Source organism: Sus scrofa, chromosome 7, assembly GCF_054392235.1.
Source record: "Sus scrofa isolate SSC_HxYL_T2T_F1_AM1 chromosome 7, Sscrofa_HxYL_maternal_Yorkshire_Landrace_v2.0, whole genome shotgun sequence".
NCBI classification, from domain to species: domain Eukaryota; kingdom Metazoa; phylum Chordata; class Mammalia; order Artiodactyla; family Suidae; genus Sus; species Sus scrofa.
Genome location: NC_139389.1, coordinates 53,218,022 through 53,244,916, shown reverse-complemented (window position 1 = coordinate 53,244,916; position 26,895 = coordinate 53,218,022). Strand labels below are relative to the sequence as shown.

The following is a 26,895-nucleotide window of genomic DNA, read 5'->3' as shown; positions in this document are numbered from 1 at the left end:
CCCACTGAGCAAGGTCAGGAATTAAACCTGCAACCTCATGGTTCCTAGTCGGACTCATTAACCACTGAGCCATGACGGGAACTCCGTAGGTATTAAAAATTCTGGTGAACATGAGTTCTCAGACACTAGACCACAGTATTGAATTATCTAATTATCAATTATCAAAGCAGTCTCTCTGAAAAAGAAACTTAGAATAAGAAACTTACAGATAGGACGATACCTATTAGTCTGAAAAGAAAGTCGTTTTCCAAGAAAGACTTAAAATGACTAACACAGACTGCACTAGAATTTAACATCTAATTCCACTGGCAGCTCTGAAATGCAAAACTGAGAAGCTCTGAGAAGAGTTTGTCAAGACCAGAGGGTTTGTGTGCGAAAGAGAATGCTGGGCTTTTCTAGGTCATTGTCTTACTAAAGTGAGCACCAATTAGAACTTTTATGACAAATGGTCAGCTTACAACTTTTTGATATCATATACCGTTTTAGCAGAAAGCTGGAAACCTTTATCCCATAGGAGGGACTCATGTGGAAATGTGACAACTGGAATGACTGGTGGAGGAGTTACATTGGCAAGATGGTGCTTTCAGACCTACAATTGTGCCATGAGTCCCTGGAGGTCAGCCCATAAAAACTCACTGTAGTACCTGCCTGAAGACAATGGGACTATCAGCTTTATCCTGAATCTCGAGAGAAGAGCAAATATTGCCCTGTGCCTGTATTATCACTGATGCTTGGCCAAAGGATCTTGGTGTTTGAATCCTATAAGCCTCAAGTAGTGAACAATAAATGCCTCTTCCTAAATTAAAAAGCCATGGATTAATTACACCAAGAAAACTTGCTCCCTTTATCTCCTTTATAGTACAGAGTTCACTGTCAAGTTCTTTTCCTTGCTTCCCAGGAATGCAATCATATGGGCCCAGGATTAAAAACAAGGGGGAATTAGCACTGAGGGAGAGCATTCTTTCCTCCTGCCTTTGGTTGCTGTGGCGGAAGTGGAAAGAAAAGATTTTGTAGGCTAGTCTTATAACTAACTAACTGAATTGGCACCCTTTTGGAAGTATAAGAGACACTATCAATAATTACTCCAGAAAAAAGGAAAGAACCAAGATTTAATGTTATCCTTTGAGGGATTAAGTGGCAGCAGATGGTCCATCAGGATGTCCAAAAAACGTGTACTAGTGCATGTTAGAAAGTTCACCAAGGAATTCCCATTGTGGCTCAGGGGTTAACAAACCTGCCTAGTATCCATGAGGACTCGTGTTAGATCCCTGGCCTTGCTCAGTGGGTTAAGGATTCAGCATTGCTGTGGCTGTGGTGCAGGCTGGCAGCTATAGCTCCAATTCGATGCCTAGCCTGGGAACCTCCATATGCCACAGGTGTGGCCCTAAAAAGACAAAAAGACAAAAAAAAAAAAAAAAGAAAAAAGAAAAAAAAGAAAAAGAGAAAGAAAGAAAGCTCACCAAATTTGACCAGGATTCCTAGCAGTATGGGATGTCCAATCCATGGTGAAAAAATGGCTCAAAGAATTAATAACTTCTTTCTATTCCTCAGTTATACTGTTACAACTGTTATAACTATAATTATGAATATATAGGTAAATTCAGAAGATGTTTAGCAATGCAACTGTTCATAATCCATATGCCACTAATATACATCTGAGTGAAAAATTCAGGGGGGTGTTACAAACCAGAAGACCTGGGTTCACCTCCTTGCTGCTCCCATGATCCTGTGCAACATGGCTAATCCCACTGGACCTTAGTTTTCTCACATGAAAATAAAGATAACTAAAATGTATTGACACCAGAGTTCCCATTATGGATCAGCAGTAATGAACCCGACTAGCATCCATGAGGATTTGGGTTCTATCCAGGATCCGGCGTTGCCGTGAGCTGTGGTGTAGACTGGCTCCGATTCGACGCCTAGTCTAGGAAGTTCCATATGCTGCACCTGCGGCCCTAAAAAGATTTTAAAAATATATATATATAAATAAATATATAAAAATAAATATATACATATATATTGACACCATCTTTATGCCAAGTACCATGTGAACTGCTTTATAAACATGCTGATTTAACTCCCCAAACAATCTTATAAGAAGGATACTCTTATGAATACCCCTTTATAGATGACACTGATGTCAAAGAGGCTGTGTGTGTCTTGCCAGAGTTGTGTGCCAGCACATGGCTGGCAAGTCGTAGAAGTGGGTTGAAATGAGGTTATTTGACTCAAAAAGCACACTCTGAACCATGTGTGACCTAGTGCCTTGGACTGTTCAATCTTCCATTTCCCTCCAGAGCTAGAGTTTTATGATTCTGAGTAAATTCTACTATTAAGTAACACTGTTTAGGGAGAAAGAAACAAGAGGACAAGTACTAGTATTTTTTTAAGTGCCTCTGTGCCACAGGGTGTTAAGTATTTAAACTACTGAAGGGGGAGTTCCTGTTGTGGCGCAGTGGTTAACGAATCCGACTAGGAACCATGAGGTTGCGGGTTCGGTCCCTGCCCTTGCTCAGTGGGTTAACGATCCGGCGTTGCCGTGAGCTGTGGTGTAGGTTGCAGACGCGGCTCAGATCCCGCGTTGCTGTGGCTCTGGCGTAGGCCGGTGGCTACAGCTCCAATTAGACCCCTAGCCTGGGAACCTCCATATGCCGCGGGAGCGGCCCAAGAAATAGCAACAACAACAACAACAAAGACAAAAAAAGACCAAAAAAAGAAAAAAAAATAAATAAACCACTGAAGGTACTTTATTCCACAAGACACCCTAGGCAGATTCTGTGGCAGAAATGAATGCGTGCTGGACCATCAAAGATTCGTCCTTTCTCAGAGTTCCTGCCATAGCTCTGTGGTAATGAACCCAACTACTATCCGTGACGATGTGGGTTCGATCCCTGGCCTCGATCAGTGGATTAAGGATCTGGTGTTGCTGTGAGCTGTGGTGTAGGTTGCAGATGTGGCTTGGATCCCCCTGCGTCGCTGTGGCTGGGGTGTAGGTCAGCAGCAGCAGCTCCAATTTAATTCCTAGCCTGGGAATTTCCACATGCTGCTGGTGCGGCCCTAAAAAGCAAAAAATAAAAAATAAAAAAAAGTAATAATTTGTCCTTTCTTTTCTCCTATGGAGCTTTTGCTGAGAAGATTCTGCCCAGCTAGACACTTTGTTTTCTGGAATGCCCCACACCCACCTCTGGCATTAGGTGTGGCCATGTGACTAGTTGTCATGGAGTGGGGACTGTAGCAACCTGGGCCACTTCCTGGCCAGGTGGGTGAGAAGCCATGTACTTTCACCTTCATGTCTCTCCTTATCGTGAGCTGAGTCCATAGGATTCCCAGGACTTAGAGGAGGGCTGAGCTTAGGACTCTGGTCCTGGAATGAGATCATGGGAGGAAGGAAGGGGCCTGGAGAGGAACACCCATGTCAGACTGTCAAGAGGGGGAAACAGGCTGCTACTGTCTGAAGCCACTGAGCATTTGGAAATCACCTGTTACACCAGCCAGCATTACCCCAAACCATTGCAGCTATTATGATCTTTATCTGTAAATTAGGAAAACGAAGCTTGATCAGGTTAAGCAACCTGCTGAAAGTCAGACAGAGTGTCAAACGTGGTGGAGGTGGTGTTATGAGGCCAGGGGATGAGGTAAGAAGTGAAAGGCAGGGTCTGGGAGCTTATATTATTAACCAACAGCAAGAGCCAACTAAAGAAGGAAGCAACCGTGAAAATGGGTTTAGAATTGAACTGAGTGAATGGAGATTCTACATGATATCCGTAAATGGTCCCCTTTCTCTTGCTGATGTGTATCTACACTCTTCACTGCCTCATGCTGTTTTTTTTTAATTTATTTTTTTATTCAAAGTATAGTTGATTTACAATGTTGTGCCCATTTCTGCTGTATGGCAAAGTGATCCAGTCATATCTATATAAATTCCTTTTCTTATATTATCTTCCCTCACGGTTTACCCCAAGAGATTGGATAGAATTCCCCGTGCTGTACAGTAGGACCTCATTGCTTATCCATTAGAAATGTAATAGTTTGCATCACTAACCGCAAACTCCCCGTCCATCCCATCCCTCCCCCCTCCCCCGTGGCAACCACAAATCTGTTCTCTACATCTGTGAGTCTGTTTCTGCTTTTTATATGGGTTCATTTGTGCCATATTTTAGATTCCACATATAAGTGATATAATATGGAATTTGCTTTTTAAATATATATATATTTGTATATATATATACATATATATATATTAGGTGGGTACAAGAAGTTGTACTATTAATTATGTATTTAAACTCCATTAAATGAAGACATATTGGTAAAAAGTGTGTATTGATCTAGTATTACATTCAGGGGACCCTGGATTCAAATAAACATATCTTATTGTAGGTCAAATATATTTGTGCTCTGTGGACCAAAAAAAAACAAAAAACAAAAAAAAAACCTCTATTCTAAATATGTGCCTTACTAAAATGTTCACTTTTCAAACAGCTTTGTCAGGTGAAAAGAAGTCAGTCAGTCTTGAGTTCTTCATCCCATTGATTACGAGGGGTAGTGATATTCGTAACAGAAATGTTGTGTTTTATTCAAATATATTATAAATTTGCATCAAATTTATAAGCCCTCTCTTACAAACTCCTAAAATAGTTCCTAGAATAATGACTTTAATACATTCATTTGACAATGATGCTGGGATGGAGCTACTAGTAGAGTGACTCCATTTAAAAGAAATACAGGTGGGTAGTTGCTGTCGTGGCACAGTGGAAACAAATCTGACTAAAAACCATAAGGTTTTGGATTGGCTCCCTGACCTTGCTCAGTGGGTTAAGGGTCTGGCATTGCCGTGAGCTGTGGTGCAGATAGCAGATGTGGTTCGGATCTGCTGTGGCTGTGGCGAAGGCCAGCATCTATAGCTCTGATTGAACCCCTTGTCTGGGAACCTCCACATGCCATGGGTGCGGCCCTAAAAAAGCAAAATAAATAAACAAATAAATAAGAAATACAGGGCGAAATGATTATAAAATAATTAAAAACAAAATGATTGAAAACCCAAGGCAAACATGGAAACTTAAGAATACCATGTTGAAGCAACTGTTATGTTGGTAACAAGGATAGTTTTTGAAAAACGCATGTTCATTTGCTAATTTCAATCCCCATCTTAAGGTATCTTCCTGTTCATTCTTTACCCACACACTACTCTTCCTGTGGGATTTTTATCAAAATAGCAACAATGGGGAGAATCCAACTTCAGTGGCTCAGGGTTCAATCCCTAGCCTGGCACAGTGGGTTAAGGAGCCGGTGTTGCCACAGCTGTGGCTTGGATTCCATCCCTGGCCTGGGAACTTACATATGCCTCAGGTGCAGCCTTAAAAAAAAACAAAGACAAAAAAATCCCAGCAATGGCAAGGTTGTGTTCAAATCATCCCCAGAAAGGACCAGAGACAAGTAGTATAAAGTCGTAGAAGGTTGACCTTTAGGAGATTTATTTCTAAGTGTGGAAGATCAGGAATGCCCATCAGATACTACTTATCTTGTTCTCGAGTGCAGTACCAAATGGGGAAGGGAATGTGACTGGACCCCAGCAATGTGCTGGGCCGTCAGGAAGATCAACTTTTTCTAAATGTTGAAAAAAAATGACTATTCTTTCCCACAAAACCATAGGTTTATAAGAGAGCTGATGGATTTTTTTTTTTTTTTTTTTTTTGTCTTTTTGCCTTTTCTAGGGCCGCTCCCGCGGCATATGGAGGTTCCCAGGCTAGGGGTCAAATCGGAGCTGTAGCCGCCAGCCTGTGCCAGAGCCACAGCAACACAGGATCTGAGCCATGTCTGTGATCTGCACCACAGCTCCCGGCAATGCCGGATCCTTAACCCATTGAGCAAGGCCAGGGATCAAACCCGCAACCTCATGGTTCCTAGTTGGATTCGTTAACCACTGTGCCACGATGGGAACCTCTGATGGACTATTTTCAACTATTAGAAATCTTGTTTTGAATTCCTGGGGAAAAAAAATTAATCTAAAATGTCACTGGCTCCTGCAAAAATGTTGGACTGACAGGCAAAAAAAATATTACCCGAAGACATGATCAATTCAAGGTCTAGGAATACAAACTGTTAAGTATGGTATAGTTTTAATTTATAAGCCAAAATTGTACAAGCAAAACAAACCTGATGTAACTGAATCAAGCCCAGGTTAGCACAAAAAGGACTGAGATCCCCAAGTGCTGAAGAGAAGCATCAACTATTTCAGTCTCCCAAGAGGTTGATAAACCTGAGTTGGGTCACCACTGTTCTGTATACAACGAGCATCACCCACCAGACTCCAAAAACTGTGAGCTAATGCAGGACATGGCATCTCACTGGCTGGAATGGAGCTGTTAGTTGTGACCACCAGCCCACCTGAAATGTGGGAATAAAAACAGACCTCGACAGTGAAACTGCTCTTATTGTCATCCAGGGTTAACATGAAGCCTATTTTAATTTAAATGGGATATTCTTGTTCTTTGTATTGTCCTTCTGACCTAAGACAGCTTGGAATTTTTTATTTTTTACAATTTGTTTTTCTTTTTAGTTCTGCACTCTTGGCTACAGTTGCCAGCCTACACCACAGCCACAGCAACGCCAGATCCGAGCCGCATCTGTGACCTACACCACAGCTCATGACAACTCCGGATTCTTAATCCAATGAGCGAGGCCAGGGCTCAAACCTACCCCCTCATGGTTCCTGGTCGGATTTGTTTCTGCCATGACAGGAACTCTATGCTTGGAGTTTTTTAAACTGTGGGTCGTGAACCATGACTCCACAGTGAGTCTTGAAATAAACTTGGCTTACAATCAGCATTTAAAAGTAGTAGGTGGAGTTCCCTTCATGGTTCAGTGGAAATGAATTTGACTAGCATCTATGAGGATACAGGTTCAATCCCTAGCCTTGCTCAGTGGGTTAAGGATCAGGATTTGCCGTGGGAGCTGTGGCGTAGATTTTGATGTAGAGTGCAGCTCAGATCTGGCATTGCTGTGGCTGTGGCTGGCGTAGACCAGTGGCTACAGCTCCAATTGGACCCCTAGCCTGGGAACCTCCATATGCTGTGGGTACGGCCCTAAAAAAAGACAAAAAAAAAGTAGTGGGTTTACAAGCAGCATCATGAAAGAATGCAAAAATAGGAAATAGAATAAGAATGTTGTAGAATGAACACATTGCCATGAAACTTAAAAAGTGTGTGTGCACGCGCGAAAGAGTGAGACAGCAAGAGCAAGACGAGATTGAGAGAGAGAGAGAAAGAAGGCATTTGAGGATCATAATGTAATACGTGGAGCCTTAGGGATGCAAAAAATCCCTTCACTCCTACATCTCATTTTCTCAGTTCCATCAGAATGCCTGAAATTCAATAATAAAATACTTATTTCTGCTCATCATGAGTATTTTGGGGATTTCAAAAGAATCCAACTAAAGTCAGGTGTTTCTGGGAAGAATAAAGTCTTGTTTCATCAGCCAAGGCTGATGTGACTCTTCTGTGAGCAGAGGCCAGAGGACGAGAACACAAGTTAGGTGCTTCTGGGATAGGAGAGCTTTCTGGGACAGTCGACGGCAAGATCATGAGATCGTCCTAGGATTTCATTTATTTAACCTGTATCTGTTCTCTTAGCATCATTGATTCCCACACCAGGTACTCAGCTACCATAACAATCAATAAGAAGAACATACCCTGTAAGAGCTCCTGAGATTTTATTGGCCAGTATATTCACAGACACCTGGGATAAAGGTCTTTCTTAGGGCCTTTACTTTTCACACCAGTTGCAAATTTCAGGAGAAATCACAGTCAGTCCATCCTGGATAGTGAAAAGTATCTCAAGGAACATTGAAATCAATGATCCTTATACCTCATCAGACATTTGCGGTGTTTTTTTTTAAAATGGATTTGCCTGCACCATACCCCCAGAGATTGCATTTCAAGTGCCTTGGGAATGGGACCCATGTTTAATAAACCTCCTCAGTGGATTTTACTGTGGAATTGGGTTTGAGAACACGCAATTCCTACTATCCATATGATTCTTGAATCCACTATTATATTGTGAACATATATTTGTTCTTTTGTTAAATAGCTATCATTTCAATGACATTTTTACATAACTGAAGCAGGAATCTGTTTCCCTTTAGAATCAACCCATTAGTCATTTTTTCTACTTTTCTCTCCCTTTAGTACCCTTAACCCCTATGGGTCAGCTCCCTTTATGATATGCCAGCTCTCAGTATCAGCACACACAGGTACAACAGCACAAGATGTACAACCTGGAGTTCCCGTCGTGGCGCAGCGGAAACAAATCCGACTGGGAACCATGAAGTTGTGGGTTCCATCCCTGGCCTTGCTCAGCGGGTCAAGGATCCAGTATTGCCATGAGCTGTGGTGTAGGTCGCAGATGCAGCTCAGATCTGATGTTGCTGTGGCTGTGGTGCAGGCCAGCAGCTGTAGCTCCAATTGGATCCCTAGCCTGGGAACCTCCATATGCCTTGACGGGTACAGCCCTAAAAAGACAAAAAGTCCAAAAAAAAAAAAGATGTGCACCCTAATAACATTAATACTTATTAAATGTTTATGACCAATAATATTATTGGAGTTATTATTATGACAATTAGGGAGCAAAGCAAAGATACCTCTTAATAGTAACATCACCAAAGCCATTTTGCCAAGAAAAATCTCAAGAACCCACTACTTCTCAGAGTTGTTCAGTAAGTGGTAGGTATCGATAATCTGGAAAAAGGCAAGCTGTTTGCTTTTGTGTGTCACTTACATGTCACCTCCTAGAGTGCATTAGAGTCAAGTGAGAAACCATTGAAGAAAAGTGTCCCAGGTGTGTTCAGGTGAGTCCTGGGCAAAAAGGTTCCTTCATCCATGTTTAAAACAACTGCATTCTAGGTTATGGAAGAACTCTCCTTTGACATTCAAAAGCTCCTCCACAAAGATTAGAATCAGTCTCCAATAATACCTCTTCTTAGAAGACTGAATGAGAATATGTTACGTTTAGTTCTTCCAGAAGAAACACAAGGGAAAAAGTAAATCAGGGGAAACAAACAAACAAACAGCCAGGAATACGTTTGCACCAACTGGTTAAACTTAACTTTTCTGTGGCTCGGCTTAGCCACCCATAGAACCATGGAACTTCACTGTATTTTAAGAACTGTCTATAGGATTAGTACAACGTGCTCAGTATCATGCCTTGATGCTGTGAACTCTTTATAAAGGATTATTAGTTATCCTGTTGATCGTGTTGCCCTGAATAAAAATAAGCTAAGCCAGATTTATCTGACCTCTAAAACAAACCATAATATCAATGACCATAGCATAGTTTTTCGTTGCTGTTATTTAAGGAACTCTTGAAGTACCTAAATCTTCCATTGTTACCTTCTTCCCTATTACTGCCAAGATAAGTAAATTAAACGATAGTTTATGAATCCCTATCTAAGCCTTCTAGGAAGTCTGATTTAATCATCATTGTCATGAATAAGTGGAAATTTCACCTGCAACTCTCTTAACAGCATAGACAAAAATGAAGCAGCCTCATCTAACAAATACGAATTTCAAAGAATCACTAACCTTCCATCATTACTTTGCTGAACTGAAAAGTCATACCTTCAACTAAGGACGTGAGGAGGGTGACATTGGCTGCTTTCCGTCTTCCTGCTGGCAAGTTCAGGCCAAGCCTATCCAGCTTTTCTCTCAGGCAGCGACCCCCATTCTTGGATTTTGCTCTGAACCAAAACAAAGAGAAGCTAGGTTTGGAAAGCTGACATTCCGAGAAAAATGATGAGACGGCTTGACCATATGGGACGAAGGACATAAGAACGGAGGGTTGAGGAGCACGGGGTTAGTCCAGGAAAAAGACCCCCCAGCCAGGAAACAGCTTTATCTTACCTTCTCAAAATGCCTCCCAAGAGCGATGCATTGAGGCACTCAGGTGGTGAGAGGCGCCTCTTCACCTCAGCAATGGTCACCTTGTATTTGGAAGTAGAACTGAGAAGAGACAGACGACCGGGGACAGAGCAAAACAAGTCTGTGGGGTTCACCACACAGGTGCCACCTTCGGAGGGAAAAGTATATAATCTATTAGTGACCGTGAGAGAAGCCAAGTGCATAAAACATCGTTACTCAGGACGTGGATCTTACAGCACAATTTTCTTTATACACACCTCACCTGGATCATCTCAGAAAGCCATTCTGAAGATGTCCTTTCAAATCAAACTCAAGATTTTGTCTTTCAAATATCATACAGAAAATATGTGTGAGGGTATGATTTTAATTTTAGTGAAATTTGCATCCTGTGGACTGCTGGCGGGCCTACCAGTGTTAATTTCCATATCATCCCCATCAAGAAACACTTCAGTTGGGTAAAAACCTCCAGCCCTATGAGTTAACCCATAAAGGATAGCTATTATTCATCCATGGCTCTGCATGTGTGTCTTTGTGTGTGTGTGGGGGGGGTTGTATATGTATGTGTGCACGCATATTCACACACATACACACAATGGATAGATTTTTTTTTTTATCTATGACCACTCTATAGACAAAAGTTTTGAAAGCTCTTTTCTGTTTTTATTTTTTCCTTTGTTTGTTTGTCTTTTTAGGGCCGCATCCATGGCATGAGGAAGTTCCCATGCCAGGGGCTGAATCGGAGCTATAGCTGCCGGCCTATGCCACAGCCACAGCAATGTGGCCACATCTGTGACCTACACCACAGCTCACAGCAACATCAGATCCTTCACCAACTGAGCGAGACCAGGGATCAAACTCGCATCCTCATGGATCCTACTTGGGTTCATTAACTACGGAGCCAGGAAGGGAACTCCTAAAAACTCTTTTCTAAAATGTTTGAGAACTGCCCTTTCCTTTCCCTCATCCTGAGGGAACTATAGGCACCAGAGTCATTCAGTCCCCACATACCACTAAAAATCATTTGCCCCTTGCCAGAAACTTCCAGCCCATGTGGGTGGATAACAGGTCAAAATCTCTCTACATATGTCAAACACAACACCAGACTTAGAACGTAGTAATGATAACACATTAACAGTTAGTGGCCAACAGTGTTGTTGTGGTTGTCATGATCATTATTTCTGCTAGAGAACAAAGCAAAGATAACTGCTGTTAGCAAAATCGCCAAAGCAGTTTTTCCATGCTGGGGATCCTGGAGCAGAAGCCTCTGTCTTCAAGATCCAGCAAGCCCCCTGGAGCTTTCTTCTCCTCTGGGAATAGGAGAGAACATCCTCTAACCTCAGGAGCTAAAGTAGACTTGAGGACCCAAAGAAATCATCAATGAAGAGAGTTTGCTACTGCAAAAATTCTTTTTTTTTTTTTTTTTTTTTTGTCTTTTCTAGGGCTACTCCCGTGGCATATGGAGATTCCCAGGTTAGGGGTCCAATCGGAGCTGTAGCTGCCAGCCTATGCCAGAGCCACAGCAATGCTGGATCCGAGCCATGTCTGCGACCTTCACCACAGCTCACAACAATGCTGGATCCTTAACCCACTGAGCAAGGCCAGGGATTGAACCTGCAACCTCATGGTTCCTAGTCGGATTCGTTAACCACTGAGCCATGACGGGAACTCCCCTACTGCAAAAATTCTGAGCCAGTGACCACACAGCTACTACAGGGTTCATAGCCCCAGGATGCAAGGCTGCCTCCCTGTGGACTGAGCAATCTGAGGGCAGAGCTTTGGAGGTTCGATGGCAAGTTCAGATTCAAAGTTGCTTTTCTGGGTACACATTGGAGTTCTTCAGTTACATGCAATCTTAAGACATATCTCCAGAAAAAGGTAAAGTTCTATGAGGGAAATGAGGGGGAAAAAGTAGGTGGAAGAAGAACAAGCAGCAAGAGAGTGTTGTCAAATTTTTTTTTTTTTTCCCACTCAAAAAAACAAAAAACGGGCAGCTTTGGCATCTCCTGGGAGCTTGTTAGAAACGCAGAAGCAGCATCTCAGGCCCAACCCCAGACCTTCTGAGTCAGAATCTGCATTTAAACAAGTGCTCTAAGTAGTTCATGTGCACATTAAATTTTGAGAAGCATGGGTCTGAGACTCACCACTTGCCTCCAAGGCAGTTCCGCCCCTCCTTGACTTAGCAGCTCAGAAAGAATATTATGTCCGTGAAGCCTCTGGTGTCCAGATTCAGGTGAGTTTGTGGGGGCCACAGTGGCTAAGGAACCTGGGAGGATGTTTAAAAAGGCAAAGGGTCCCTGGACCTAGGTGGAGAGAACAGGCTAGCTTTGTTCCACTCCACCCTTGTGCTTTCTGGAATTTCTCATGCTGTCCTAACATTATCCAAGATTCCTCTGAAAGAGTCATGCAATATTCATTCTAGATCTGGTGCCAGTTAGGGGTGTCTCCCTAAGCATTCTGAGGCTGGAGGTCACTCTGAATGCTCCCCCCCACCCCCCCACCCCCTATACACGAGAAGATACTGAGAATATGTGAGCAGCTAGCTCTCTACAAGAGGCGGGAAGATGGGACCCAGGCACTCAACTAAATTCTCAATGCTAGTGTCTGAAAACCTGCCCTCCCGTTTGAAATTTGAGAGGTCATGGTCTCCATTTTCAAATTGAAATCTTTTTCTTGGCAGCTAAAGTGTGGCCAACATAGTGAAAAAACATGCAAATTCCTGCCTCAGGAGCTGCAAACATGCATTTAACTGTGTTTCCCCACCTCACATTCTCAGAGAGCATTTTAATACCAATAGTAGTAATAATAGTAATTTCCCCAGATTTCTGGTCTTAGAAATTACCATTATACTTTCAATGATGCTCCCACTTTGTACCTGTAGATGAAAATGTATTTTTTTTTCTTTTGAGGGCTGCACCTGTGGTATATGGAGGTTCCCAGGCTGGGGGTCTAATCAATCGGAGCTACAGCTTACGGCCTACGCCACAGCCACAGCAATGCCAGATCCCAGCCGCGTCTTCGACCTACACCACAGCTCATGGCAACGCCGGATCTTTAACCCACTGAGCGAGGCCAGGAAGCAAACCTGCAACCTCATGGTTCCTAGTCAGATTTGTTTCTGCTCCACCATGACGGGAACTCCAAAATGTATTTTAAAAGTAAACTCAGTGACTTCTCAAAGGTTGAGGTGAATGGGAAAGTAAGCTAGATATCAGTGAATCTGGGTTTTATTGTCATGTGAAAATTGTGACCCTATTAGCTTTAGGATTTAGGTCATAGTGAGGTCATCTGAAGCAGAAAATATTAAGAAAATAAACCAATATTCAAAATACACACATTTTCTCCTGAAAATAGGCCTTCACCCAGGGTCACTATGAATCACCAACAAATGCATATTCTTACACAAATCTCCTTTTCTTGCACACTAGCTAGAACACAGTGAGGAACACAAGGAATCTCACCCAACTGGTCTGGGGTTTCTTATGAGTGAGAGGAGGGTATATGCTGTTTTCCAGGAAAAGGAAGGGCACAATTTTAGAACTTTCCTACCTTTGCTAATCCATGGTAGGTTAGAAATCAAATTTAGGGAGATGTAGAAGATTACAATTTATGTAAAGAAGGCGTTAAATGGGGCTTTCTCCCATTGGAAAACCGCCCACTTTGGGAGAAGTGAACCCCGTATGCTGAAAGCCAGCTGCTTTCAGGGAAGTCACTAGATCTGCTACCCAGCCAAGGATAAATTCCTTGGGCCCTGTGTCTTCTCTCCTGTATCCAGGTTAGTCTTCTGGCTCATGCTCAAATAAGCATTTATTAGGTAAGTTACACAGGCTGCATATTAAGAATATGCTTTATGCACACACAAATTGCCTGGAGGATTTATTTTGTATTCAGAATTGGCCATCTACTCTAGAGTCTTTTATTTTTTATGTCACAGCATCTTTAAAGGGAATTTCTGTTGCTTTGATACTTGGCATTGCTGCAGCCTTGGGGAACTCTCTTGTCCTGGCTAAAGATTTGGCAACTTGAAGAGTTTACAGCAGCGTGGGGGAACCTGATACCTTTCTTCCCAGTGGCTTATTTTTTAAGGAGGAAGAAAAGAGCAGTAGGTCAACATAGCCAGAGTTTTTCATTCGAAATGAAGGTTTTGAGAAGGTGGGATTTCTCCAAGGGGATCCAGGCTATAGATGGCAATGATGAGATTTCAAGGAAGGAAAGTCATGAAAGGGTCAACTCTACCAAGCACTCTCCTGTGGGAAATGTTCCCACAGTTCACTAGCTGAGGTTCCTCCAGTGCCTGTGTTACATGTCAACTCTTATTGTAATCATGCAGTATTTATTCTAGATCCAGCACTCCAGTTAGGGGTATCTCTGTGCCATAGCTGGGATCCTCATGCTGAATTTCTCTAGAGCACTTCTTTCCATTCAGAGTGCACAGAGGCAGTACTTCCGTGGAAGTCACTATTTTAAAAATTGAAATTTGGAGCTAGAGCTTCCTAGCGATGCTGCACACTCAGGTAGCTATAGTAACAGCATAAGAAATCATCCACTCAAGGTCACTCGTCTTAGGACATAATTATCATATAAGGGATATCTCTGCCACAGCTACAGTGAAAAGTCAGCCAAAGCCTGTGTGGGACAAAACCAGCACAAAATACAAAGATGCAGATCCTCCAGCTGCCAGGTCTCAGGCGGCCAAGAAAGCACCGGGGTGGAACCACACCGTTCCGGCCAAGCTGCAGGCAGTGTGAGGGATGGAAAGAAGACTGGGCAGCAAGTAAGAAGTTGACCAACTAGTGACTCAGGCGACCTTAGGCGAGTAGTTCCGGGCCTCAGTTTACCCATCTGAACAATGGGGATCCTTACACCCGCTTTGCTTATTTCTCCAGCTTGTGAGGAGGTACAACGGGAAATGGACGCACGCGTGCTCAGCAAGCTGAATGAAGGCCACTCAACCCCACCATTGTAATGCGCAACTACCGCGGCGCCGGGTGCCTGCGGCGGAGCCCCAGACCCCGCCCACTTTCGGCGCCGCTACGGAATTGGAAAGCCAGGCACCGACGTCCGAGAGCGCTTCTCTTCTCCTCCCAGGCAATTAGGGCAGGAGAAACAGCCCCGGTCTTCTCTCAGGAACTGCGGCTCCCCTGACGCCCTCAAAGCTGCCTCTAAGCTGCTCGCCCCCTCCGGGTGCCTTCCCATCTCGGAACCAAGCGGGTGATGGCTGGAGGCCCCGCGCGCTCTGCAGGTGCGATCGATGCTCCCCGGAGGGCTTCCGGGCGCGGGCCGGTGCGCGCAGCCTCTCCAAAGCCTCGGAAGCGGCAGCGCCGCCCCACTCGCCGCCGCCTCGGTGTTGACATAATTAGACCAAATCTTGCGAGCAAAATAAATGTTCTGTTCGCCTTACAGCCAAACAGATGTTTACAATTCAAATGAAAGAAATACAAACGGCAGGGATTTTTTTTTTTCTCTCCTTCTTCATCTCCAGTGATCGCTCGTTTTTTCTGACACATTAAAAATGTGTAAGCGATTACAGGAGTTTCCTGTCCCTGTTTGTTCTCCGGCTGTATTTCTGCGAGGTGTGTGTGTAAACTGGGTGGGGTAGGATCAGTCTTAGGTTGCTTCCTCCCTAGCCTCTCGCTCTTCCCAACCTGAATCCCCCCATGTAATCCCTCCCCCACCACGCAAAACAGATATTAACGGTAATAAAACAGTAGAGGGATATGGGCTTAAAACGCAATCAAATAGGCCTCAGACTCAATCTGCAGCGAGTTGCGCTGTTTTGGGGGAAGAAGGTGTCGTTACAGGTATTACTGGGTTACCAGGTCTGAATGTTCTCCGGGAGATTATTCCAAGCACAACAAAAGAAGGGGGGGGGGTCCTGCACAGGGAGATCTTCTGATTTAAGGTGGTAGTGGGTGTGTAATTTTGTGTGTAGAGGTGTGTGTGTATGAAATTAATCCCTGTTTCCCAGTGCAGGAAGTGCTTTGGCTTTTGGTGATGTTCAAAGCAATAAAGAAATTAGAAAGAGACTAATTAGTGGGCCATAGAAAAGTAGCTCTCCCCCCGCCCAAAGATTTCCAACAAACCATGCTTCTAGATCCCTCGGTAGGTGAATTTTAGACTTCATATGAAGGAGATTGAATTCTGAATCTGCCGCATCTGTATTTGGGGATTAACAAGGCAGGAGGAGCTTCAGGTGTGTTTCTGACAGTACTATCACAATGGATGAGCCACAGAAATGAGTTTTGGCTATTTGAGTAAAGAGATTCACGAGGCTCTGACAAAAGAATGGCAACAACTTCCCTCTTCAATCTTACTCCTTCTAGGAGCTGCTGAAAGAGACAAAGTCTCTCTTTAACTCCAGTTCCAAAGCTCAGGGCCCTCTGGAAACCCGAAAAAGCAGAGGAAAGCTCATCTCCCTGCCTGTGGGCAGCCGCGAGGGCTGCAGAAGGGAAGAGCTGGCCAGTCCATTCACCCTGTTATTGGCAGACTGGGCGGCTGATGCTCAGCTCCGTTTCACAGAAGCATTTTTTTTTTTCTGAAATTAAATCAGATCTGACAATATTTGTACCGCAGTGTAAATGCCTCCGCTGGCGTGCCAGTCACCTCTAAGCGATCTGACAAACTCCAGCTCTCTTAAAACGTGCAGAGTTCAGATCATATTAATTCCCCAAAAATGTTTTGATTCAAAGTAGTTTGTATTTTGTGTAGCCACGGGCAATCCGGTAAGCGCTCCTGCCTGCCCGTGGCCGGGTCCGCTCCCTCTCCGCGTGGCCCAGAGGCTATGGCGGTATTTAAGCTTCTGAAATTAGCCTGGGGCTGCAAGGCAGAGTGATCACAAAGCGAAACAAGGGCGCTTCCCCTCTTCACTTTTTTCATTTTTTTCTTTCTTCCTTTCTTTTTTTTTTTTTTTTTTTTTTTTGAGTTTGCCATCCCGATTCCACAAAAAAGACCAGGGCCAAAATGTCACTTTCCACCCAAATATGGAAAAGCTGGGTCTTCTCATCTCACCTCCATCCTCTTCTGAAAGCCAGAGGCCCCTACCCAATTGAACCCCTACCCCTGTGATTCCAAATTGGATCTACTCATTATTAGCTTCATCATCATCATTGTTGTCATCAACATTGTTCTCTTACTATTAAATTCTCAGAGTGAGAAATGAAAGGGACCAGCATCTGACAAAGGGGAGGGGGCCATGAGGGAGCCTCAGAAGATTCATGGGGAAAAGAAGAGTGGGTTTTCCTTTCTTTTCTTTCTTTCTTTTTTTAATGATTAAAAACACAGACGACTCCTGTAAATAGAAGCCTTATTTCTTCAAGAGATGCCTTTTGAAACCCAGTATCTGAATATTCAACGAAGGCAAAGCTCCACTCTGTACGTACAACATTAATATGATCTCTGCAGAATTTGCTACTCAGAAATATTAACATATCAAAGCCGATGCCGGAGGCGAGAGAAGCTATCGATACGCAAGCACAGGGTAAAGTAAAGATTATTGGTTCTGATGGTTGGAGTGGCGGAGCTGCGGGCAAAATCGCGCACACCATTAACCGAGAGTGAGCGCGCGGGGAGCTGCACCTCCGAGGCGGTGGCAAATATTTTATCTAGGTGGTAATTACCTCACCGCTGCCCCTCTTCCGCTTTCTTTGGCTATAGGGCTTCATTACAGGCAAAAACAATGTAACTGCCACTTACCAAAGTGAGTCAGGGAAATCGTGTCTGGTTCTTTGCAAACTGATGTGGCCAATTTTAAAGAACTGAGGACCCGCCCCCCCCAACACACACACACACACAGACACATGCACATGTGCAGGCACGCACACACACAATTTTGCAAACAGGACGGCCTTTCCCTGGTAAATTCATAGAAGGATCTATCTTTCTTCTAGAAAAACATTCAAGGGGTTTGGAAATGAAATCTATTTTCCCCCCACAGTAAATTCTGGAAATTTTTAGAAGTGTAAGTTTATTCAAGAGCTCAGCAGGAAGGGGAAAAAAGTTGTGATTTTCAAGAAAGCATGTTTATGAGAAAAGTCACCTGGAAAGCACAGATTAGGAGAGAAATAGACTTTCCCATCTGAGCACAATATGGCGACATGGCAGAGTGATTGAGCTAAAGTCCTCCCAATTTTTGATGAACAAAGGTGATTTGAGCTATTGATAATAGAATCCTGTGCACTACCATGACAATAGAGAGAAGGGACTTCTTTAGCCTTTTTCAAAAACAGGTAGTCCTGAAATGAAGGAGCTGGGTGGAGGGGCAGGATAAACACCACCTTTTAATTAAAAGTAATACTTCCTTGCTACCCGTTTGTAAATTGTCATAAACATTGATCGTTTCAGAGTAAACAGACACACAGAGACACATACCCTGGTCTCCCAGGCTCCACCAAGTTAATTGGCCTTTCTCTAAGACACGTGGAAATGGAATAAACTTGGCAACTAAATTCTGAATTCCTTCGCAGGGGAGCAGGGGTGGGGGGGGTTAGGGTTTAGTCAGACAATGCAGACATTAACCCCAAGTTACCTCCCCTTCTCCTTGGAGCCAGGCTGGTCTTCTAAAAGATCAATATTTGGTTTAAAATAAATTTGGCTCCAATTTTTAGGTGAAGGGAAGTGGCGCCGGAGAGCAATCAAACATCACCCAAGGAAAACCATTTCTGTGGCTTTGAGAGGATTGGAAATCAGTTCCCATCTGATGGTGACCATTGGCCTTTCTTGGGCGGATAGCTGGTGAGGGATGTCCCCTAAATCTATTTCTGAAAATTCAACTGATTGCACAGCCGCCTCCCTTCCAGGTCCCCTACCCTTTGGCCTCAAGTAATTCTCACCCTCTGTCAGTTATTGTATGATCTGATGCAATGTCCAAGCATTTGAGAAGGTTATCTTGGAGCAAGTGTGAAACTGAACGCAAAATCCGCAGTCCTGCGAGCCCGGCTCTGGGAAGAGCGGGCTTCGGGCGCTAATTAGTGGCGCTGTTCTTCAGCACCACCGCCATCTCCGTGCGCCCTGAGTGTTTCGCCTCACCTTTAGAGTAACCGCCCCAAAAGACCTGGATCTGCACATCTCACTTGGTTCCTCTTACACTTGTGTATTTTAAGCCCCTCTCCAACAATAAGTGCGTTTTATTTTATTTTGTTTTTCACTGTTCTTGGGCCTACTTCATGCCATTTCCTCCAGGCTGAGTATTGGCCTGGCTGGCAAGAGTTACATGGCTCAGTTTTAAAAATATTTGTTGAGCAACACTAACAGTTAATGTTTGTTTGTTTGTTTGTTTTCCAATCTCCATAGGGTGAAACAGAGTTAAATAGCCATTATGCATTTAACAGAAGTTCCAAATATCCACTCTGACAACAGTCAGTTTCCCAAAGGAAAACATTGTTTCCTTCCCACTCAATTTAAACGGCATTTCACATTGGACATCCGACTCTAAAACCTACAGCTTAAACATGAAAGCATCCACTGCTTTCTATCAATGTATTTCTTTCTTTTGAAAAGCTTTGGAATCTTCCAAAAACTTTGAAAGGGATGGAAAGAGACTGAGGGATATTTATTTGGTGCCTTCAGAAGTGACTCCGTTTTTAGGATTTCAGTTACAAGAAACAACTGCGGCCCTGGAGCTGGAATTAGTCCTGGTGAATAGACCACATCTTATTAATTCGTATGAAGTTGGAATAACAGCTGGTCCCCCTTGCCTTGTGTGCTCCTTGGGTTACTCAGTGTGCTAAGAAAATAAGCTTCAGAGGCCCGGGGTACAGTGAAGTGGGGAAGCCAGCAAAATCGGCACTGCCTTGAGGCCCTTACAATGTCATAGTTCAAAACCTTTTGTCAGAATGGAACATTTGAGCTTCAGCCCCCTTCAGTGTCTGAGCTGAAATCAACAGCTCTCCACTCTTGCCTTCCCCCCACCTTGGGTAACTCTGGATTCAGATGTTTTCCTCAACAGATGGGAACAAGAAAGCTTTATCCGGTACAGTTAACACCACCTCCTCCTCCCACCCTCCCTTAAAGAAAGAAATGTTCTGGACTCTTAGGAAAATAAGGGCAGCTACAATATTGGTGTTTCATTAGCCTTCCCTGAAGCCCAATGAATTTAGCCTTTCACAGAATCCTTCAAAGCCTCAAGCTAACACCATCACCTCAAACACCCAGGCTGTGGCTGGCACATTTAGGGCTAAAAGAGACTAGAAATTCTGCTCGAGGATGTGGTGATGGGGGAAGGGGGTGTGAAGATTTTTTTTTTTCTTTTCTTTTTTGCCTCTAACTTTGACTCTGTCACTGTCCCACTAAGGAAGAGCAAATCTCTTCTATCACAATCTTTTGGACACAGGCTGGGTTCAAGCCTCAGTAGAGGAAGGGAGGCTTTTTAATGTGAATATGCTTGGGGAGGACAAGAATAACTGACCAAGAGTAATTTTTTTCTTTATCATCAGATGGGGGAATCTGATCTTTAAAAGACTGCTTCAAAACAAAGTACCAAATGAAAGAATGTTTCATTTTCATATTTGTTACTCACCTCTTCTTATCACTCCACCTTGGCCATTGAGAACAAGCCCACACTGGGCTTCCACAGAGCCCTTAATAAAAGAAAAAGAAATAAAAACACTCATATAGATACTAACAGGTATGACCACATGAGTTAAGTCTTTCAATTTGCCCCAATCCTGAACCCCATATTCCCATAACCCCGTAGTAGACATTTAAAAGCAACCATTGAGCTGAAACAAGTTTGGCAGCACACACAATTTTGAGGGAAAAAAAATTGCCAGAAAAACCACAATCTAAAAGTTGTATAAATCTTAAGGTATGCATTTTACAGCACCATACAATATCATACTTCAAAGATCCTGAGTGCCTTTTATCTTGGCATAAGAGAATGAGAAGCCTTTTGAGTCCCCATCAAGGCACATAGCATATATATAGACAGTTTCCAGGCACTTTCTGTATGGAGCAAATTACACCAGAAGTGTCAAGTCTGGCACCGTGGTTTCTTGGGAGCTTAGAGGAGCTATTTCAAGTGCAGGATTCAAGATATCTTATGAGGGTTCTGTTTTACCCCAGATATAGGAGCATCTTATGCTACCCAAAATGTGTCTTATAGAGGAAACACCTCCAGCTTCACTCACTGTAGATCTTCAGGTTCCTAATGGGTTGAGGGATCATTTGAGCTAGGAAGGAGGAGAAGGTCTGTTGATTTTTGATTAAGAAAAATCAAAATTTCTCTCTATGTCTTTTTTTTTTTTTTCTGAGTCAAAATGTGTTAAAGGCTCATTTTCCTTTACAAACAAACGAGGTATTGGACATGAAAGAGGCCTTGAAGGGTGTTAACCTACCCAACAGCCCGTGAAGAGTTAAGTAAATGCGGAGAGAGTCGGTGCATAATAAAAACCCACTTTACAAAACAACCTTTACAGCCCTGGCTCCCTTTCGCTTCCCCATTTTCACCATATTGAGGCAGGCCTGTAAGACCCCCCTTTTCAACCTACTCACAAGCTCTTTCTTATTTTAAATGTTCTGCCTTAAAGTGATTATCAAATCAATATGAAAAAAAAAACTTGGAGACTGAGCATAAATTAAAGCGGTGATGGGAAAAGGTGTGACAGTTTCCTTTGTTGGCCATAGCAAATCTTTTTAGGGGACTCAAAGATGGAACTGAAGCCACAAGACTGTTTGCATCTGTTAGGCAGACTTAGACCGCCCTCCAAACCATTGGACTTTCACTTAAAATTCTGTGCAGGGAAAAGTATATTTACATTTGTTGCATTTGAAATGAGGCATATGCTGATGAATGTTTTAAAAAGGAAGAAATAAAAGGAGAGAGACGGCCTTCTCCCACACATCCCCTCCCCATTTCTCTTTTTAAAAAGTAGCTATGACTTTTTTTTTTTCTTTGTCTTTGTCATTCTGACAACTAAGTCCAGGAGGAATGGAAGCAAATAACTTGCCAGATTTACAACTTGCTTCAGATATCCATATCTATGTCAAAAATGTATGTACACACCTATCGACATAGATGCATAAATACTTCATATACCATTCTCCTCTATTCCAGTATCTTGGAGTGCTTCCCTCAGTATGAATATTCCCTCACTCTGAGCAATAAATGAGAAAAGGGAAATTTAAAATATCTTAAAAAGATATAGGAGGAAAATAAAGGTTTCAAAATATCCGAAATGCAGGCGGTAGGGACCCGGAAGCTCTCCAAGAGAGTGACCCGCTTTCCCTCCCAGTCTCTGGCGCACTGTTAAGATGTTTATTTCTTAGGAGAAATGAATCTTGGTCTCTTCACTTAACAAACTTTTCTCCCTCATAAGTAAAACATTGGTCGGATGACATTGCATAAATGACCAGTTGAATGGCACTAAGTCGAAAATTGGATAAACTACGGTGTTCTTTTGCACGGGATTCGCTCTTTGTCTGGTGCTTGCAAATGTTCTAATCCCCTCTTTTGAAAAATACCCGGCTTTGTGCCTAGCACAGAAAAAAAATTTGTACAGATACAAAAAAATCAGCAGCAGACGTGGCTATTAAAAGGAGTAAATAGGTTTTAGTTGAGCTGAGCATTGAATGGCAGATTTTTTTTTCTTCTGGAGACATAAGGGGATCCTTGTGAAAAATGTAAAAGTACCCTGAGCGTATAAAATTATTTCGTGAATATAAATGTAGAAAGTCAAGGTTTATGGAGCCAAATCTTTTTTCTTGTGTGCCGATCTCGTGGCTATGGCTCTTTGTTGGGACTGTAAGGGCTTTCACTTTAATTTAAAAATAATCCCTTGCTCAGAGGTAAATGAGGGGAAAAGATTTTCTGTGCGCAACAAGGGGTCTCTCATGTCTCCAACTTGTGCTCTTTGAGTGTCTCCCCTTTCGTTTGGGGGGACCTTGGAGAAGGTGGCCAGCTTTGTGTCTTTCAGCCTAAAGAAGCCACACATTGGTCTTCTGGGTTCTGCTTGGGACATTCGTGGACTTATTTGTTTGAAATGTGCCTGTGACAGTATGTCTGCATAATTACAAATTCTATTGTTGGCAAACAATATGCAAAAATACATTGAGAGAAAGTGGGAGCGATCATCTGATTGAGCAATGATCTTCACCGTATCTGAGTTCTTTCCTCCTTCCCTTCCTCCCCTCTCTCCTTCCTTCCTTCCTTCTTTTTCCCCTTTCTTTCTTTCCCCCATCTATCCCTGCCTACGTTTTCTCCTTTCTTCCTCCTTTCCCATTTCTTTTCTCTCCCTCTCTCTCTCTTCCTTTATTTTTTCATTTCCTTCTTTCTAAGGAGTTGCAGCTTATATAAAAGTTAATGACTTGGTGAGAAAAAAAAAATAAAGTTGTGAATCATTCAGCTGGGTGACTAGATTGGGCGCTCCTTAGGCAACAGGAATTAGGCTCAGCCTCACGCTGGTCAAGTGCATTGTGAAGAGCCTTCCACTGGGGTACATTTTGGAGGCTTTCATTAGCAATTCTTTACTTTCCACAGCAATCTAGGGCATTTAGTGAAACTTTTGCTAGAGCTCACGGTCCCTCAAATGTTCTGAGAACAAACCAGCCTCCCAATTCACAGTAAGCGCCCCATCAGCTGAATCTGGGACAAACGCCTGGAACATGCGGATAGACCCAGCAAAGCGCCGAGACCGAGGGTGCGATTGGTCATCAACTTATCGAGTCTTACTCTTAGTCCAGTTGGCTCGACCCCAGCCTCCTTGATCTCCCCCTCCCCAGCCCCTCTGGGACAGACAAGTGGATTCACAAAAGACCTCAGTGCAGACCGACTGAAAGTCGGGACCCCGCAGCTAGCCGGACCCCCGAGCGTCCAGGTGAAACGCCTGATCCAATGAGAGGGACAGAAAGGCACACGCCTCCTCTAATTGTTTTGATAACTTTCCATAAGTGGTTGTGTGTGTGTGTGTGTGTGAGTGTGTGTCTGTGTGTGTGTGTGTATGTGTAGGGAGAGAGAGAGACAGAGGGAGAGAGAGAGAGAGAGAGAGAAAGAACTGTCGGTGTATCAGCGGCGCGGGAGGGGGAGGGCGAAGGGGGGAGGGCGCAGACAAATTCGCTGCCTGCTTATTTACCTGCAAGTCGTCGGCTCCCGCGGCGGCCAGCCCCAGGCTGGGCCCTGGCAGGAGTCTTTGATCTGGGTGCATTCCATACTGAGAGCCATGGCTCATGAGGGACAGGTCGTGGCGGCGGTAGGCATCGAGGCAGCCCAGCTCCCGCCTCTGCTCGTCCAGGCAGGACGACTTGAGCGCCCGCGCATTGTGCAGGTTAATAAAGTCGGTGGGCTCCCCGTGGTGGATCTGCTGGTAGTACTGTTGCGAGTGGTGGAGCGAGTTCAGAGAGTAGGCGTCGGGAGTGACGGCCGGGTGGCTGTGCTGAAACTCGTAATGGAAAGACTGGTGGTGGAGCGGGGTGTACTGGTGGTTAGTGGAGAAGTAGGGGGACGCAAACTCGGTGCCGGTGGTGGAGTAAGTTAAAGGGGAGGAGGAGGAATAGGCGACAGTGGAATTGGCTACGGACTCCAGACAGCCAAGCTGCATCAAACGGTAGCTGTTTGATCCGTCGTGACGTATCTGGAAGGAAGAGGGGGAAAAGGGAGAGCAGAAAAACTTGAGGTTTGTCATTTTGCAACCGAGGCGCGGCTCTCCCGGAGCCAGGAGCTTTCTCTGGCTCTCCAAAGGGCGCGAACGCGCATGGCTCGGGCCGAGCCGCAGCCGGGCTCTGCGCCTCTGCCCGGGAGCCTCTGCGAGCAGGCGGACTGGGGGTGGGCGGCCTCGTCCTCACAGTCGAGAGCGCGGAAAAAAATCCCCCACCCTATATAGGTGCGGGTGACACACACACACACACATACACACGCGCGCGCACACACACACACACGCACACACAGAGCCCCTGCCCAACTTGCGCTGGGTGCTGGGCGCCGGGAGCCAGGTTTGCCACTGCCTCCCGGGCTGCGGGAAGCAGAACCAGAGAGTCCACGCGCGCAGCGCCTCCACACTCCAACCCGCACCCAACACCGAGGTGCCGCGGCTGTCCACGCTGGGCTGTTCCACCAGAGCTGCTCAAAATCATTATCCACATATTTTAAAAAATCCTGTCTGTGCAAATCATCCAGTTTGCTCATTTCTTAACCATTCGGGGCAAGGAATCCGACCCCCCCCCTTTTCTGCTTCACTTTCTTAGAATAAGCCCATTCCAAAAGGAGTGCGTGTTCCCCACCCCCTTGTCCACCTACCGCCTCCCCCCTCCATCAATCTCTTTACTTTGCCTTTCTGAGTATCTTTTTTTCCGTCTCTATCTCTTTCTCCTCACCCCCTCCTCCCTTTCTTTATTATTAGGATTATGTTTTCCCCCTCATTATGGCAAATGTTTCTTAACGTGGCGGAGAGTTGCCCTTCCTGGCGACAGATGTCATAACGAACTTTCTCCCCTTTCCTTCCTTAACTTCCCCCGAAAGCCAGATTATAATTAAACGTAACGGTCCAATATAGATTAGAGGCAGGGGAAGCTGCCACCGCCGCCGCCACCGCCGCCACACACACGCGCGCTCAAAAAAAAAAAAAAAAAGTAATAATACCTCAGCATCGTGGACTAGTCCCGGAAAGGTAGTTGACATGTTGGGTTTCTCCGAAAGCTTACGATGCAATTTCCCCCTCCAAAAAAAGAATCGGGAAAAAAATCCAAACTTCTTGTATTTTCCAATTTTTTTTTAAGGGAAAAAATGTTCTATAGATAGAGATCTAAATTGTAATGGCTTTGCCCGGATCAGATAGCTCCTTGCTTCGTACCCACTTAAAAACCTGTAGGAACAAAATTTTCCCTCTGCACAAAAGCAGCTCCCTGGAACAGATTTTGTACTTGCTGAGTATTTCTTTGGCTGATGTCGTAGGTCCCTTGGTAATATAGAAGTTTTGAAAATTAAGCATCAGCACTGAGAACTGGGAGGACAATAGGCAGAAGAGATTTATCCCAGGAGACAAGGAATAAATATTGTATCTTCGCCTAATAAGGAACTGGAGGTTCTTTCAACATTTTTATCCATTTTTTCCAACCTTTATCATGCTTTTCTATACCAACTGAGGTGGGGACTCATCTCTGCAGAGAGCATTTGCACACATTTTATTGTGAAGATAAAGATCTACCCCAATGTGTGTATATTAGAGATAGAAATATATATTAATTAAAGCTTCCTTTTACACGAGTAAATGTTCATTCCTATTGGTTCCACTCCCTGGATGCTGAAAGCTGCTTTTTCCAACAAACACCCAAATCCATTTCACCCAGATTGGGGTGTCTGCCTTTGCCCAAGTGGGAACAATACTCCTCTTTCCATATTTACATGAATTTGGGTTCTTTTCCCGTTTTTGAAAGGCAACACCGGGCAGTAGCTTATACTTTCAGCAGCTTTTAAAACAAATAACTGTGATGCATAGTCCCAAGTTTCCATCATAAAGAAATGGTGTAACTGGCAATATGTTTAAGAAAAATACCAGAGAATAAAGACGTGTGACAAGATTCTTCATTTAGGTAAAAACGTGGTCTTCCACTCCTCGACCCAACCCATTTTCCCCCTCTTTTGTGTTTTTCTTCTTCCTTTTGCAAACTGGGCTGAATGGGCATGGGGGTGTGGACCTTATAGCAGTGGCACCAGGTATTTGAATACCATTACCCCCAAATAACCTTCTAAATATTTGAAAGTGATGTTTTACAAAGAGAGGGCAGGAAGTAGGCAGTGTGTACCTATCTCTGTCTCTTCAGTGGATTTCTCAACTTTCAAACAGTATTTGAGCTTTTCTTCGTTCAGACTAGGCTTCCCGCACCAAGGGGTCTGGTGCCTGGGGCGGGTAGCTGTGGCTACAGGCCCGCAATACTGAGGTTTGCAGCCAACTCCGCCTATTTCTTAAGAACTGGCTGGCCCCACAGACTCATCTCAGAGATAGAAGGGGTAATTTAGTCTTAATTGCCATTTCATTTGGTTCGCTTTTAAGTATTTAAGCTG

General features: G+C 44.0%; 1 protein-coding gene across 2 annotated transcripts in view; it reads right to left on the bottom strand.

Moving 5' to 3' along the window:
• Nucleotides 1–25,781, bottom strand: part of TFAP2D (transcription factor AP-2 delta) — a 66,170-nt gene extending 40,389 nt beyond the window's left edge. The window contains exons 1-5 of one of the 2 annotated variants that reach the window (XM_003356639.5): nt 25,474–25,781; nt 23,972–24,469; nt 20,422–20,482; nt 9,894–10,059; nt 9,612–9,730 (exon numbers count right to left, since the gene is read on the bottom strand). In XM_003356639.5, coding sequence (XP_003356687.1) covers nt 9,612–9,730; nt 9,894–10,059; nt 20,422–20,482; nt 23,972–24,469; nt 25,474–25,512 — 883 coding nt within the window. In that variant the 5' untranslated portion in view covers nt 25,513–25,781. Of the gene's footprint in view, nt 1–9,611; nt 9,731–9,893; nt 10,060–20,421; nt 20,483–23,971; nt 25,048–25,473 lie in introns of those variants that run through there. The other variant, XM_084966963.1, reaches the window with a different exon arrangement.
• Between the last annotated feature and the right edge of the window lie 1,114 nt (nt 25,782–26,895).